The following is a 15,817-nucleotide window of genomic DNA, read 5'->3' as shown; positions in this document are numbered from 1 at the left end:
CATCATGAACTAAACGAAATAAAACCATTTTCAGTGTAAGAAAAATGTGTGTGAGCAGCCTTCCAGTATTCAAATTTAGCAAAATCACAGCCGATTTATTTAAATAAAAGAGAATGCTGACAAGTTTAATAAAAATAGCTTTAATTTTTTTGGGAGAACGGAATCGAAACACGACTCAAGGTTCTTTCTAAACAAAAGTATAAACGAAACATTCACTTACTACCTTGATGAAATTATAATAATGCAAGCCAAGGGATACGACAGTGATGTTTATTGGTGTTGGTTATTATCACGTTGAATCGCGGAAGTAAAATTTCAAATAAACTTGTTATTTATTAGTTATTACAAAGATACATTGTCGACTTTTTACGAAGTATCCTTCGCTGAATTTTACATAAATAATCACAACTTAATAGATAAAAAGTTTCTTAATTACTAATTTTTGTAGTCGTGTATGTTTATAGTTTACGACATAATTTTTATTTCTCATTTCCTGGCAATTCGTTATCTTATTCTGTTTCTTTTGCATCATTGGACTATTGTAAATTAACTCTCATTGAAATATTTAAAATGGGGTTTGTAGACAACTAGATAATGTACCCCTCAAAGTAGGTTAAAAAAACATTTACCAGACTTACAAATCGTGGCTTGGTTTGCTTGCTTACTTAAATATATGTATGTAACGTGCAATACGTAAGTACCGTTTAATTAAATAAATCGGTGAAAAGCTTATCCACCGATTCAGTATCGACTTTCTTTGTTGGCAACCATACAAAGAAATCTTTCGTTGTCTGTATTGCTTTTTGTAGTAAAATGCTTTCAGGGATTTTATCGTCTCATTAGGTAATGTAACTTACTAGGCGTTTATTACAAGACAGTGAAATAATTGATTTTTTAATTTAATTGAATTTATTGTGTCGAGCTCTATAAATGTCAATTTTTCATTTCAGTATTAGTAATTAGTAAAGCTGTCATAATAAATCACTAACATGATAAGCATTATTAGGTGTTAAATAGCCATAATTAAATAAAATCATCATTTTTATTATTATCACATTTGAACTACTGAACTTTGTGTCACGTAAAGTTCTCAAATTTTTAATCGACCTTAAAATTGAGAAAAATTAATAACAACGTACCAAATTCGATGTTAATGAATTCAATTTGTAAATTTTGCAAATTATTTAAATATTAATTCATTTTGAAGATTAAAAAACACTTTGATGTTTTGTTGTTTAAATCCTTCTGGGTTAAAATTTTAGTAAAAATAGACTTCACCAACATTTTAAATTACGCAATAGTTTTATAATTGTAAAGCAATTTTCGTTCTCGGAATCAGAAAAATTGAACTGAAAGACATGAGTTCTTTTTTCCTCAGACTTTAAACGGACTTTTTGATGCAGTTTTAAAAAATAACGTCCGGATGTTTCCATTTCTTTCTATTTCAAAAAATGTTTAATAATTGTTTCAATGACTCTTTCTATTACCTGTCGTGTTTCAACAATGTCAAGCATATTCAGCGTGTTTTCTATTTCAATTTTCGACTTACACTTACTTTTAGACTTCTATTCACTCTCACTCTATTTTTAAAAGTGTTGCAAAATTAGTAGAAACAATTTTGGTATATATGTCAAATCTGAATACAGAAAAATGTAAAAAAAATATTAAATTTTTTAATTTTTAAAAATATTAAAATAATATATAATTGGATGTGCTAGAAGCAACTTATTAATTATTATTGTATACAAATATAAAGAGGTCTTAGATAATATTTATGACAAGAAAAATTAAAAGTTCAGATTTCTTTTTCAGTGCAACTAAAAACTAGTCATGCAACCAAAAATACGTAGAAGCTCTCTCCGATTAAAATTGCTGGAAGCTTGTAAACAGGTAAAATAGCATGTAGAATGTAGAATGATTTCATTTTTATTTGAATTCAAAAGAATCTTTCAGTACTAGTAATTTGCCCAAATTTGATGCCTTGAAAATAAAAATTTTTAAAATTTGTGTTTTTCGATCTACAATGTTGCAATTTGGCAGAGTTAATATACGATTAAAGAGTAGTAATTTCCCCAAATTTCATAGCTGTAGCACTAAAACTACCAAAATTTCGAATTTTTGGGAAAGATTTCTCATATGTCGGCTTCGTCATGAAAATAAAAATTTCTAAAATTTGTGTCCTTTGATCTACAATTTTGAAATTTGGCATAGTTAATACGCGATTAAAGACTAGTAATTTCCCCAAATTTCATAGCTGTTGCACCAAAATTACTAAAATTACGAATTTTAGAGTAAAATTTCTCATATTTCGGCTTCGCTTTAAAAATAAAAATTTCTAAAATTTGTGTCTTTTGATCTACAATTTTGAAATTTGACAGAGTTAATATACGATTAATGACTAGTAATTTTCCCAGATTTCATAGCTGTAGCACTAAAACTATCAAAATTACGAATTTTTGGGAAAGATTTCTCATATGTCGGTTTCGTCATGAAAATAAAAATTTCTAAAATTTGTGTCCTTTGATCTACAATTTTGAAATTTGACAGAGTTAATATACGATTAATGACTAGTAATTTTCCCAGATTTCATAGTTGTAGCACTAAAATTACCAAAATTACGAATTTTAGGAAAATATTTATGGTATTTTGCCAATTAATTTATCAAAATATTAACCTTAAATAAAGAAATAACTGTCAAAACGGGCACTTGCAACCTAAACCGACTGTAGAGGTTATTGCTGTTAGTGTGTAAATAGGGGAAATTAAAAAATAATTAATGAAAGATTTGTTCTAAAAGAGATTTAACCAAGGATTTGGCAAGTTTTAGCAAACTTATTAGCTTCTACCATGTCACAGTTGTCAAAGCAAATATTTTAAACTACAATAAAACTAAAAACTCCAAAAATATTTTTTGGAAATATGAAATATGTCAAACAAACTCGTCTTGGACCACGAGCTAAAAGAATGAAATCTTCTAATCCGCCTTTTGCGAGATAAAACAATTTTTGGACAATTTTACTAGACTATGTAAATTAAATTTTGTGGTCTTGGCTTGCATAAATGGGTCTATTTAAAAACCATCGAGCAGAAGCGACAAATTTGTTCAAAATTTTCTGGAGATTTTAATGCCGTCGCAATAGAATTCTAAGAAATTGTAAAATTATAAATTATAAAATTTTAGAACAAAAAAAAATAAAAAAAAAAATTGGGACGAACCAAACATTTCTTCTACAAACTTATAAGAACGATACTATTTTTATTTGCTTGTAAACCGGGCCAGATTGCAAAAGCAGAAGTTATTAAATTTAAATTAAATTGTGAATTTACCGATCACTTTCCTCCTGCATCTTTTTATAAGTTATAAGAGGGTCATGTATTGGGGTCAATTTTAATTGGTTACCTGACTGACAATGTCATGAGCACAACAAATGTTCAGTTAAAACAATTATCGTCTCTGAAAAGGGGTCGAAAGCTGACTGTCACTGTAAATTAAAATTCAGCTGTTGCAACAAAGCTTTCTACTTTTGAATTAATAAAATCACCTTTTTGCTCAGTGAATCCGTGTTATCTAATCAAATAGTATTAAAAAGCTGTTGTTTTCTTGGTTGCAGAACTCGGAGAGTATAATTAATACTAGTTTTCAGTTTACACCGACAGAGTGAGCACGTTTATTTAAAAGAATCGTCTTGTTTTGATTCTCGTTTAGCACGTCTTTCTGAATGTTCTAATTTAGCTTCTTACCTGAGTGAATTATTTACATAACTTATTTATGATAGTTTTCATGCAACCTAGAAACGGCTAAATTAAACTGCGCTGTTTTCCAAGGAATTTATCACCTTAATCTGACACATGTTCTGCATACTTACCATTTAACAGGGCAGATTGGGTTCAAAATAATTGAGATATTGATACATTTTTTATTTATAAATAATTTCTGATTCAAAAATAGTGGATTGAAGTTACACTCAGTGTTATGCTTTAAAAATCAACATACATAATACTGCAAGTAAAAAAATATAATACAGTTGAAGGATTTTTTTTTTTGATTTAAGTTTTGTATATTTTTATATGAAACAGTTAACACCGTTGTTTTGAAACTAGACTATTTGTAAGTACATGGTGGCGATTATAACTGCTTCATAAAAAATCCGAGGCGTAGCAATAACACTGCAAAAAGTAAAAGAATGAAAACACAACGTTGTGTTTTCCGTTGTGTTTTCATTACGCTATATGTGGATTTTTGGTTAAATTTATTTTGAGTATTTTCATACAAATATATTTACATATGGACGACGTCCTAATTACAAGACTAGTTTCTGCGCACATAGAGAAAAATAAATAGATATTGGGTCAGTAAAATCTGCTCTAAATAAGAGCAAAATAACTTATACAATATTAATCAATAAATAACCAATAATGTTTGTCAAACAAATATCTTACAATCGTACTCTCAAGTAATACACGTACAGTGTTAAATTACACTTACTTTGACTTATATGTAAACATAAAAGCTAAAGATTCTTAAATAAGTAGTCGTTCGCCCGTCGGCGTTGACATTATTGTAAATTTATCTCGAAAAACCTAGACAGAAAGTTTTAACAACGGAGGAAGAATCATGTTGCAGGAAGTGAGCGCACTTTGATCTGTATATTACTCACTCGCACAATCACTTGCTTATAACCTGAACATCTTTGGAACCTTCAGAATGTACGTATTAATCGTTAATTTTTAAACCTGATTGTCAGTTGGCCACTTTCACAAATTCCGCATTGTCGTATCCTCCTCGACCTGCGAAAACTGTTGTAATTCCTTTGCGATCTATAGCTCTCACTCGAACGAACAAGAACGCAGCTACCAAACTAGCTACGATGAGGACCAACAAAAGCATTACCAACCCAGCGACGAAGCTAGGAACTGACATGCAAATCGTTTCCGGATCCGACGACGCTGCTGATGATGATTGAATCACGACAGTCTCGTTGCTTTGCGTCGGATTCAAAGCAAAATTTACATCTCCTGGAGCGACCACTTGGATCGTTCTACTAGTATTGACATCAGTCATTTCTTGAGACTCACGTTTGTAGACATGGTGGCTGACGACGACGTCCATGACATCGTCATAGCTGCGCCGTTTTCTAGCGCCTTGCAGTTCCGCAGGGAGGTTTTCCACCGAACGGGGTCTTCCCCCAAGAGTAGCTAAGTTACCTTCAAACTCTTCGGGAATGGTACTCTTTCTTTTTACGGTGTTGTAGGTTCCGTGGTGACCTGGTGGTGGTGGAGGAGGTAAATGAATATCGTTGTTTGGTTGTGGGGGGAGTTGTGGAGGCGCTGGAGATGATGGTGGAGGATTCGACGACGTCGATGAAGATGTTATTTGTGCTTGCGGGGCAGGGACCACGTCAGGGTTGTTTTCAGAGTAGGCCCCAGCTGGACCTGTAGGATGTCGCGGATCGGGGAAAGCCGCTGGAGGAACTCCGTATTCGGCTAATGAAGGAGCGCCATATTCGTCGCCTAGATTATTGTGTCCACCGAAATCTCCAAGATTGTTGCTGATTGGTGGAAGTCCGTATTCGCTGGTCAAACCAAGATTGTGATGACCACCGCATTTAGGTTCTGGGCAATTGTATCTACAGACTTGAATGACACATTGGAAATGTACGTTCATAGAGTCTGGGAATTTGAATGCTTGGAAGTAAGCGAATGATACGACGGAAGCTGATGGTCCAAAGTTCTTGATTTTCTGGAATTTGCTCATGATTTTGGGTCGTACGACACATCCGTATTGATCAACTAATTGAATGGGGGCTCGTTTTCCGTCATGGGCGACACAGTTGCGTACTAACATGTCGAATTTGTTTTCATCGTCTTTGATAGCGAGGACCATAGTCATGGTTTGACCAATTTTGACGATACCGGAGACTTCAGATGCCCATGGACCTTTGCCCACTTGAATCTGCATCCAACACTGCAGGTTGTCTCCCAAGAAGTTTGCAGTAACAGCGTGTAACATATCGACTTGGAATGGTCTGAAAGTAACTGCTTTTTCGTAGAAATCGTACCAAGTGCAACGTAATTTTCTTGCTTGATCCCAGACTTCTTGCACGTAAGGATCGTATTGGATAATAATGGTATTTTCTACGTAGCTACCACTAGGTGTGGGGCCTCCATAACCTCCGGAGTTATGATTCGCTGATGATGACATTCCGCAACTATTGAGAAAGATCTCAAAAGTTGCACTAAGATGTCCTGTTCCAGGTTTCAAGTGGACGCAATGACCGTCACTATAGAATCCCTTGGAGAAGATCATGCCATAGAATGGACGATCGAATTCAATGTTAACTCTCATGTGTGTCTTTTCGCACTGCACTTGTAAGTGTTTAATTTGAGGCATGTCAGGCGTCGCCAAAGGCCAGGGGTCATCTGAAGAGCCACCTCCGCCTCCTTGTTGTAAAATCGCAGGTGGATATCCAGATCCGGGCGATGATAAAGGTGGTCCATAAACAGCACGGTGCTCCAACGGCAAGGACGCTGAATCGGAAAGTGGTGCATCACACTGTATTTCCTACACAGAGAAAATCGTCACTTGAGGACATTGCAAAACCACGAACCCACCTTTAAAAATAATACGATCACAAGTCCAAAACGAAAAACTTTCAATAACCCTGTCATGTTGCTGGAACTATGTCAGTAGCACTAAGCTGTTATCGGCTCTGAAACCAAAATTGTGAAAATGTTATTATGGTTACAGGAAGGAGGATGATCAAACATTGCTTTAATCAATTCCAACACAGTGTAAAACGTACCGCTTTTAGCCGCAGCTCATGACAGACTTTGACCCACTAACACACTCTGCAAGCACAGTTCAGCGTCTTTTAAGAGTTACCACATTCATTTATTATCAATATCATTATCATTACTACTTACATCATTTACAAGTGTCTCGAAATCTGTGAAAATCAACTTGATTTGATCGCGTTACTACTACTAGTTCAATGTTACCGCGCCGCAAGTTCTTGACCTTGTCTTAATATGTTTTGCAGCAAGAGAAATGCAGATGCCGGAGCAGTGGAGCAAAGAATTATCTATTTCTCATCATCGACCGACATTCTTCCTACTACACTCTTATTAGAAAGTAGAACACGCATTCTGTTTGATGTAGTTTAGTATCTTATTACACATTTGATAACAATGACTGTGATGATAATCACGCCAGATAACTCCTCACGAAAATATCAAAATTGTTACGACCAAAGAATCTCCGAAAGCTACAATGAATGAGAGGAAGTAACTAATTGTGGAACAATTTATAACAACGCTCATACATTTTTTCGGACTCTTTCCGCTTAGAGATCACGAAACGTAACATCAAGACTTTCATGCATTTTTTGACAGATTTCCAATTATTTACATCAATTAAGTGCTGGCATTCATGAAATTTTGGTATTTTCTCTTTTCATTGTTTTTGACTAGAGAGCAGAACTACTCAACAAACCTGAACCGGGGGCATTGTTTACATGACTTTCCTTGCATCCACAATCAATTATGAATGAATGCTCTTTTTCTGACGAAATGACAATATTTGCACGCGGAGCTAAACCTAGTCGAACTAAAAAGACTTTCATAAGACGTCCGAACTGCATTCAGAGTCATCGAACGTTAATCAAAAACTGCAAAAATTTTGACACTCTAAGACGAAAAAGAAGGAATAAGTATAATAGCAATTTTTAGTTTTAGCAATGAACAGATGCAGCACGTGCAACCTAAAATTTAGACCCAAAATATAAATTTCTCTATAATTAATAGATTGGGTGCCTGATTGTCTAAACAATTTTAAAGCTAAATCTGAAACGCAGGTGTTATCAAAATGAAAATAAAAATTGCATTTTGCCTGTTTTAAGTTCCGCAATTTTTGTCAAATATTCTGTCAAAAATGAGTTGCTTCGAATTTTTCAGCTGCGTACGTTTTACATTTTCGATAATATTGTGGCTTTTGAAAGTTTATTTGTAAAATTCAGCTCATAACAGAGTGACTGAATTTTTTTAAAGATCCGCACCCCTTGAAAGAAAATCAAAGACAGTAAGCAAATTTGGTGTCAATGGTTCAGATGAGAACATTTCGCGTTGGTTAAAATGAAGCGTCAAATCTTTGCGCCTTTTTGGGTACCGTAAAGTAATAAAATAATAATTTTGTCAATAATAATTTACACTTGTTCGAAAAATATGTCGAAGAAGATGCGCCTGCGTGCGCCTTTGAAGTCCATTGACACACTGCCTTGCTTTCATTTCCACTGTGTGCCCAATACAACATCATTTACACAGAGAGGCGGTCTTCGTCTAAATTCATCACTGTAATGTGTTTTTGAAATTGATACCTTTAGTTAGCCACTATCACAATTCGAAATCCACGATATTATCACTTGTTATCACTTTAAATGTAATCGAGCTTTTGAAAGCTTTATCAGTTCATTTATTTAATCCAGGTTTGTCGATTTATACACTGCACAATTCCCATTTTTCTTATGTTTTCTTTACTTACTTTTGATAACTCGCAAACGTAATCTACACTACACCCTTTTGCACCAAGCACAGAACATCAGCACTGCAATCCAACTCGTTGCACCAGGTTGTTAGTAAGTCAGTTGAACGAAAAGTAATACACTTTAAAATCTTCCGTTGGTTTTATATTGACGTGAAAGTTAAGAGTCCCCACTCTTAATAACGAACCACTAGTAGAACAGTGTTAAAGCTTTTCTGAAGAGCTTCACTGCCCGGATCCTGCGATTATACTTACTAACACCCACTGTAAACTGATTCCGGATTTTTACCTTAATGACAACTCATTCGGATCACTTTCATTTATTTTGTTAACGTCCTGAACAAGTCCGGAAAACACTGAAATGATTCATTTTATGACGCTATTGACTTTCTTTGATCACCCTTTGGAATTTTTTAAGGATGCGAAAGTGATTGACAAACATTGACCAAAACAATTCGCGGACTTTTCCTTTTATTGAGGAAATTTCATGTTTCAATAAAACGTTGACGAAACACTATGCGGGCTTAATTTTCAGATAAAATTAATCTGTAATTTCCTAATAAAGTTTATGTTATTATGCAAGTGTCAGACACAATTAAGTGGGTTCAAAAAATAATATTTTTGCGTTGCTAATTTTTTTGTTTCATATCGCAAAATATATCTAATATTAAAAAATAAATTAATGGTGAATCAGCAAATTCTATGTCCAAACAAGGGAAAAAAACTAAGAAACTTAGAGGTGGTTTGTTCCAAATATTTATGATAATCTTTTTAAGACAAAAATTCAAATTATTTTTAGTGTTTTTATAATAAGTACATACAGTATGTCTCCGGATTGAGTTCACAAGAGGGAGAAAAAGTTTATTTTCCATTTTACAAAAAAATGACAAAGGAATAACATTTTTTGCTTTTTTAAAAACAGATAAATCTACAATTAAAATTTGTAAATTATTAGTTTGTACTCTTAAAATTAAATTTATTATTATTATTATTAAATTTTGTAATCGTATTCAAATAAAAGCAGGCTGTGGCTTCACAAAATCAAATAGTGCGTTAAAGATTAAAGAAAAATTTATCTAATAATGTGTAAGTATTAAAAAATTAGAAAAAAATGCAATTGCATCCTTAACAATAATTGAGAAAATTCGAAACAGTCGAAAGAATTACGAGTTAGAATTGAACTAGGTGCTAAAACAGGTAATGGGTCAATCAAATAGTAGAAATTGGTTTGAGTTAAGGAACAAATTTCATTCCTTTGACATTTTTGCTAAATTAAAATAAAAAAGTTCTTCGTTATTTTTTGTTTTTTTCGATTTCCAGAACACAGCTTGATAATATTAAAGTTTTAATTAAAGATTTATTTACTTTAAATTAAGCAAAAAGTATTATTCCTTTGTCATTTTTCTGTAAAATGAAAAATAACGTTTTTTTTCCTCTTGTGAATTCAATCCTCGTTGGAGAGGACTTTTTTTAAATTTAATTAATTAATTTTTAAAGTGTTTCGTTATTTGTAAATATTTTTGATTGCAATTTCCAACATTCACTTATATTGAGGAAATAAACACCATTTAAACACATTCTACATTTTAACAGTTCTTGACACCAGTTAATTAGTAGAGAGTAGAGAGTGGATGTGCGACGAATGTAGCATGCATGAATTTTTTTTATTCAAAAAATTAAAATAGCGTCGTTACGTACACATACAGTATGTCCCCTGATTGAGTTCACAAGAGGAAAAAAAAGTTTATTTTCCATCTTACAAAAAAAAATGACAAAGAAATAACATTTTTTGCTTGTTCCAAAACAGATAAATCTGCAATTAAAATTTCAAAAATTATTAGTTTGTACTCTTAAAATTAATTTTTTTATTTTTATTTATTAAATTTCGTAATCGTATTTAAATAATAGCAGGCTGTGGATTCACAATATCAAATAGTGCGTTAAATATTAAAAGAAAATTTACCCAATAATGTGTAAATATTAAAAAATTGGAGAAGAAATGCAATTGCATTCTTAACAATAACTGAGAAAATTTGAAACAGTCTTAAAGAATTACGAGTTAGAATTGAACTATGTGCTAAAACAGGTAATGGGTCAATCAAATAGTGGAAATTGGTTTGAGTTAAAGAACAAATTTTATTCCTTTTTGCCTTTTTGCAAAATTAAAAATAAAAAGTTCTTCGTTATTGTTTGTTTTTTTCGATTTTAAGAACACAGCTTGATAATATTAAAGTTTTAATTAAAGATTTATTTATTTTAAATTAAGCAAAAATTATTATTCCTTTGTCATTTTTTTTGTAAAATAAAAAATAACGTTTATTTTTTCCTCTTGTGAACTCAATCCGGGGACATACTGTATACAGGGTGATTTTGAAATCAGACATAGAAAGATTTTTAATAGTTTTCATTTTGTCTAGTTCTGCTCGGTATGTCGTGCTATTAAACCAAATAAAAAAATAACATTCATTATAAATGTAGAATTGTGATTTTAATGTTTTTTGAATTATTAATTCCGATTTTTGTCATATTTCTGTTTTACATCTCTCACTTTGACAGCCATCGTGAATAATAACACGACATGCCGAGCAACATTCATGGATGACTAGATAACAAATTGTCATGATGAAATTTCCAGTAGACAGAAGACATATAAGAGCACAAGCTTTAAGCCCTATTACATGCTCATGCCATTTGTGCAAACCAACTGTCAATTTATAATGTTCTGTTTGTCACTCTCGTTTTTGTTATAACCAAACTATGTAACATGTTTTCAATTAGATCGATTTATCGGATCAACTTTAGACAACGTGTCCGATTTATCCAAGGTGCGAATTAGACGTACATTACTGTAGTAAAATTCAGGAAATAATTTGTAGACAGTTAATTTTCGGTTATTTTATATAACTTTATTTGTATATAAAATGATGGTTCGCGTTATCGAGTTTTCACTGTCTTATTATCTTTTCTTAGATTTCTTTTATGTTTTAGCAAACTTTCTTTACCATTCTTGTAAAAACATGAAACAATTTATTTAATTGTCAATTATAAAGACAATACGAAACAAAATTTTAAATTAAATATTAATGAATGGAATAAGTTGTGGAATATTAAGATCCCCGAATTGTGTACTCAGCTCATGTTACAACCTGAAAACCACCATCACATAGTAAAAGCCAATGTTCTATAAAAATTGGAGCAAATTAATTAACGGGGTATTTTAAAATTTTACTCGCATGGAACCAAACGTTAAATATAAAATGACCGATATATTTATATTTTTGTTAAACTATATGAGCAATTACCTTCAAACGTTAACAGTTATTTGCAGTTCATTATCAACAATTAACGGAACTGGAATAATAAATAGGAAAATAATAGAATTAATTCCTTATTATCGATATCCTAACACGAAGAGCCAAGTGATGCGATAAGTAATTAGTAACAATGAGTGTCTGGTTGAATTCAAAGTAAAAGTGTCGTTACAAAAGCTTTGTACCCTCTTAAATTTGATAATTTTATGTATGTGGAAAATTCATGACGCAAGCTTTACTGAGTCATAGCTTTCACTGACAAATCGCTAGCCCATATTGATGTACTCACCCGGATATACCACATATATGCTGGTACATCCCAGAAAGGATAACCAGAGAAATGAATTTATTACGACGAGACATAAAATAAATTCGAAACTTTCGTTTTTCTAAGAAAAAATATTATAACATGTAATTATAATTAAACAATAGCGTGCACTCTAGTGAAGCTTTCTTAGTTTCTATTTTTTGCAAATTCGATAAGAATAAAACGTTACAACACTGAAGCTCTCATAATTTTGTTTAACTTTCGACCACGCAAACAAAAAAACTCCAACAAAAAAATAATAGAATAACATTACGAGTCGTGCTACTTTTCCAATTGTTGGTGACAAAACTCTCGTATTCATTATCAAGTTCGCACAGTCATAAAAGTTCAGGAATTTTTGCATAAGATAGAATTTTAGGTCAAAAGGGCACGTCATTATTTTTACATTTGAAAGATGAAACGTTGCCTACTTTTTATTTCATTTATTCGAAAATACAATTAAAGCTTCCATTTACTGCTCTAGTTAATAATGAGGTATTAATTAAAAATTTAATTGTTTAATAATGTAAGTCCGGCCCATCGATTTTATTTGTCGTTGGATGGTTTAATTTGTCTGGTCCAGTCCTGCACGCAAGGAGACAATTTCGAATTATGTTGGAGGACATTATCTCACTTTTTGTGTAACGTAACAAGTTACTCAATTGTAATATCTTTTTGTCAGGAAAGCAAGAATTGACAATTGGAAACGGATCTCTTTATTTTCGACGTAATAACAGAATAGCACCTGTTGTTTATTATTGTCTGAAGATGTTAACAAGAGGTCAGTTTCTTAAAAGTGATTTAGTTGTTTTACCTCGTAAACCTAGTATGCCTATAATTAGTGCCTGTATTTAGTGTAAATATCGAGAGAGTAGAAAGTTTATAAAAATCCTTAAAAAAATTGATCCAGTAAAGCGATGTCAAGGTCGGTGGACAGTGCATAGAATCCGGATGCGGAGATGACCCAGATTTCTCTAGCCTGTGTATTAGTTGTTTCAGTACCGTGACTTAACAAACTACAAGAAAACTACTACTGAAGTCGTCTGAGCGTCTACCGGACCTGGATTCATCTCATTTCCCCACGAATTTAGGATTCTGACAAGTGTTTTGATATTAGGAAAACTTTCCATGCCTGAAACAGGTTAATAACAATATCTAGCTCTTCGGCACGAAGTGACTGGAGAAGGCGCGCCGACATTTTCAGCAAGGACGCCGAAAAAAAACCGTTTGCGCCATCCCTTGCCACAATTTCGGGCTTCCCCTCCTGAATTTTGGGTTCATTGAGAGACAACGTAACGGAAATACGGTTCGCAGCAACGCAACGCGCCTTAACTTTACAGTCTTCTTCTGCCGCTACCTAAATTACGCAAGTACTAAGAGACGATGGACGATAATTGGGAATTAAAAAGACGGACCGACTAAAATAGATTCCAGTACTTGAAAGCTTATCAAACTTTCTAACAGCAAAAATGCATTTATAATGATTAAATTAGCATGTAAATTAAGGTAAAGTCCCTAATTTCCATGACACAAAAGTTTTACGACAATTTAAACACTCGTTTTGCTTTGTCAACATGAGAGGAATTGTGCTGAAAATGGAAATTTAGGCCAATTTCTATTCTTTTGATTCTTCTGTTCTGTGCCCTTTTTACGAACTCAATCAAAAAGTTGCTCTGGATAGTTTTTTGATAATTTGTACTGGTAGGTAAATTTTTATTTCCTGAACGCGCGAGAATGCTTTGACCACAAAAATCGAAATCTGTTTTTCTCTCATTCTGTCATGTATCTAAATTTATGTTGATGTCAAGTGATTATTGAATATGCAAGTCCGGTCTAGAATACACTGGATTAAGATGACACAGTTCTTTAATCCATTTAGCGGTTAGCCACGAGAATTTGTTACAATCAACCGCATCCTTAATTCGCAACTAAATGTGTATTGAAGTATTACATCAATTGGAATTGTATTTAAATTTATTTCGAAATTTCTAGGTGATTAATTTGGACAGTGTTTTGCATCTCATTATAATTATTTATACTAAAACTTCCGCTTCGTTGTTTCCAAAATAAGTTTTCACATAATTAGCAGTAACAATGAAATTAAAAAGTGCATAAAATGTGGAGCTCCTAACACCGGCCGGCTTTGCATTTCTTCAGGATTGAAGGCAATTACCCGAATTTTATAATGAGTTAACCAATTATTTGAGATTGTTTCATTGTGTTAAGAATTTCCAAATCGTGCCAAACCACATAATACACAATAAAAAATACATATAGAAATAAAGAATAATAACCGCAACATAAGTGAGTTTATATGCGATAAAAGGGAAAAAGAATGCCCCATTATGCTTATATGACTGGTGAAACTTTCTCTGAAGAGGAAGTTAAATGTAGGTCGTGTCTTGAGACTGTTGAACACAAGTTGCGCCTACGTGCCAACGAACCAGAAACACAAATTGCGGTTGTCAAAAAGTGTCCTACAAACAACACATATATTCAAGTACCTAACTACTTAACTACACATTTAATCGCTCGTTTTCAGTGACGTTTAATATTGCTGCCAAGTTCATTATCATAAAGAAAAACAAACAAAGTCAAGTCGAGAGCTTTTATGTTTCGACGACCAAAAATGAAGCTGTCAAGGTACAAGAAATGTTACTTCATTTAGACACTCAAGTTCAAGTTCACGGCGACCAATTAATCGAGGAGAAATTCTATTAATCATAGAAATTGGAAACATTCCCAAAATACAGCGACATAAACAATATCACCTACTAAAAGGCAATTTTTTATTGAGGTTAAAATTGAATGTCTCATATGTGAGCGGATCAACCGACTGTCGAGAAAATACACTTACCTAATTTATTTCTCCAGATGGATAAAATCTCCAATTATAAACAAACTTAAGTTACAATTGCAACTCTTTTCAATCACTATTCTGCCGAATGCAACTTGAAAATCATGTCATTTAATTACACATTATGAATGTATTACATGGCAGGTAATTATGACATTCATTCAAGCAGTAATTATATAAATTAACTTGTAGATGAATTAAATTAATCACTGTATTGGCAAATTCCTAATTTGATTTTTAACTTTCCAATACTTGGTCACCCGGTTCTTCAAGTTCGACTTTTGATAATTGTTTATATTTTGGATCATTTCCTAAGACCTCGACTTTCAGTCTTCAAAGATAAATAGTAGTTTGAATCTTTCCTGACCTTGAATCGGTCTCTTTTCATGCTTTATCGCTCACCTACGACATAACCCGCAACACTTTCTCTTTGAGGACCTATGTATTCCCATTCTCGTGTCTACCTACATTATTTAACACAAAGGTCTTCTTTATTCTTGTAATAATAAGAGGTGCGAAAGGTGTAATCATCGATAGTACTATCAGTAGTACCCCACGACGCCTTTCTAGCAACCTGAAATGCACTTTTTGCCCTATAAAATAATTGCGTCTACTTAATAATCGCCTTAGAATAATCCTAGAGCGTTAATACCATTTATTTCTGCGTGTTTTTCTGATATCCGGTCGGTGAGCTCGTGCTGTTCAGGTGAAAATGGTGTCGACGTTTCTACCTGCACTTAATGAGCTGAGTTTCTTGTGGTACACCTGTTGTACTACGGTGAGCACCTTGCCAAACATTTGTTTGG

General features: G+C 32.9%; 1 protein-coding gene across 3 annotated transcripts; it reads right to left on the bottom strand.

Moving 5' to 3' along the window:
- Nucleotides 1–3,937: 3,937 nt before the first annotated feature.
- dyl (transmembrane protein dusky-like) lies at nucleotides 3,938–15,098 on the bottom strand. 3 transcript variants are annotated; one of them, XM_088047482.1, is made up of 3 exons: nucleotides 15,012–15,098; nucleotides 6,613–6,710; nucleotides 3,938–6,562 (listed from the first exon to the last, which is right to left on the bottom strand). In XM_088047482.1, exons 2-3 carry the CDS (start codon nucleotides 6,667–6,669, stop codon nucleotides 4,742–4,744), a joined length of 1,878 nt encoding a protein of 625 aa, XP_087903608.1. In that variant the 5' UTR covers nucleotides 6,670–6,710; nucleotides 15,012–15,098; the 3' UTR covers nucleotides 3,938–4,741. The 3 variants fall into 3 exon arrangements, with proteins under 3 accessions (XP_087903608.1, XP_087903607.1, XP_087903609.1); XM_088047481.1 differs by lacking the exon at nucleotides 15,012–15,098 and adding an exon at nucleotides 8,537–8,676; XM_088047483.1 differs by lacking the exon at nucleotides 15,012–15,098 and adding an exon at nucleotides 8,373–8,469.
- Nucleotides 15,099–15,817: the final 719 nt, after the last annotated feature.

This window comes from Gnatocerus cornutus, chromosome 10 (assembly GCF_029298725.1).
Source record: "Gnatocerus cornutus isolate USDA-ARS CGAHR chromosome 10, icGnaCorn1.1, whole genome shotgun sequence".
NCBI classification, from domain to species: Eukaryota; Metazoa; Arthropoda; class Insecta; order Coleoptera; family Tenebrionidae; genus Gnatocerus; species Gnatocerus cornutus.
This window is presented reverse-complemented; position numbering and strand designations above follow the sequence as displayed.

What these genes read in the sequence shown, in the direction of transcription:
- dyl (XM_088047482.1), bottom strand. Translation starts at nt 6,669, where the DNA reads ATGACAGGGTTATTGAAAGTTTTTCGTTTTGGACTTGTGATCGTATTA. An exon ending in TGATCGTATTATTTTTAAAG is followed by an intron (nt 6,563 to 6,612) that starts GTGGGTTCGTGG and finishes TTCTCTGTGTAG; the next exon opens with GAAATACAGTGTGATGCACC.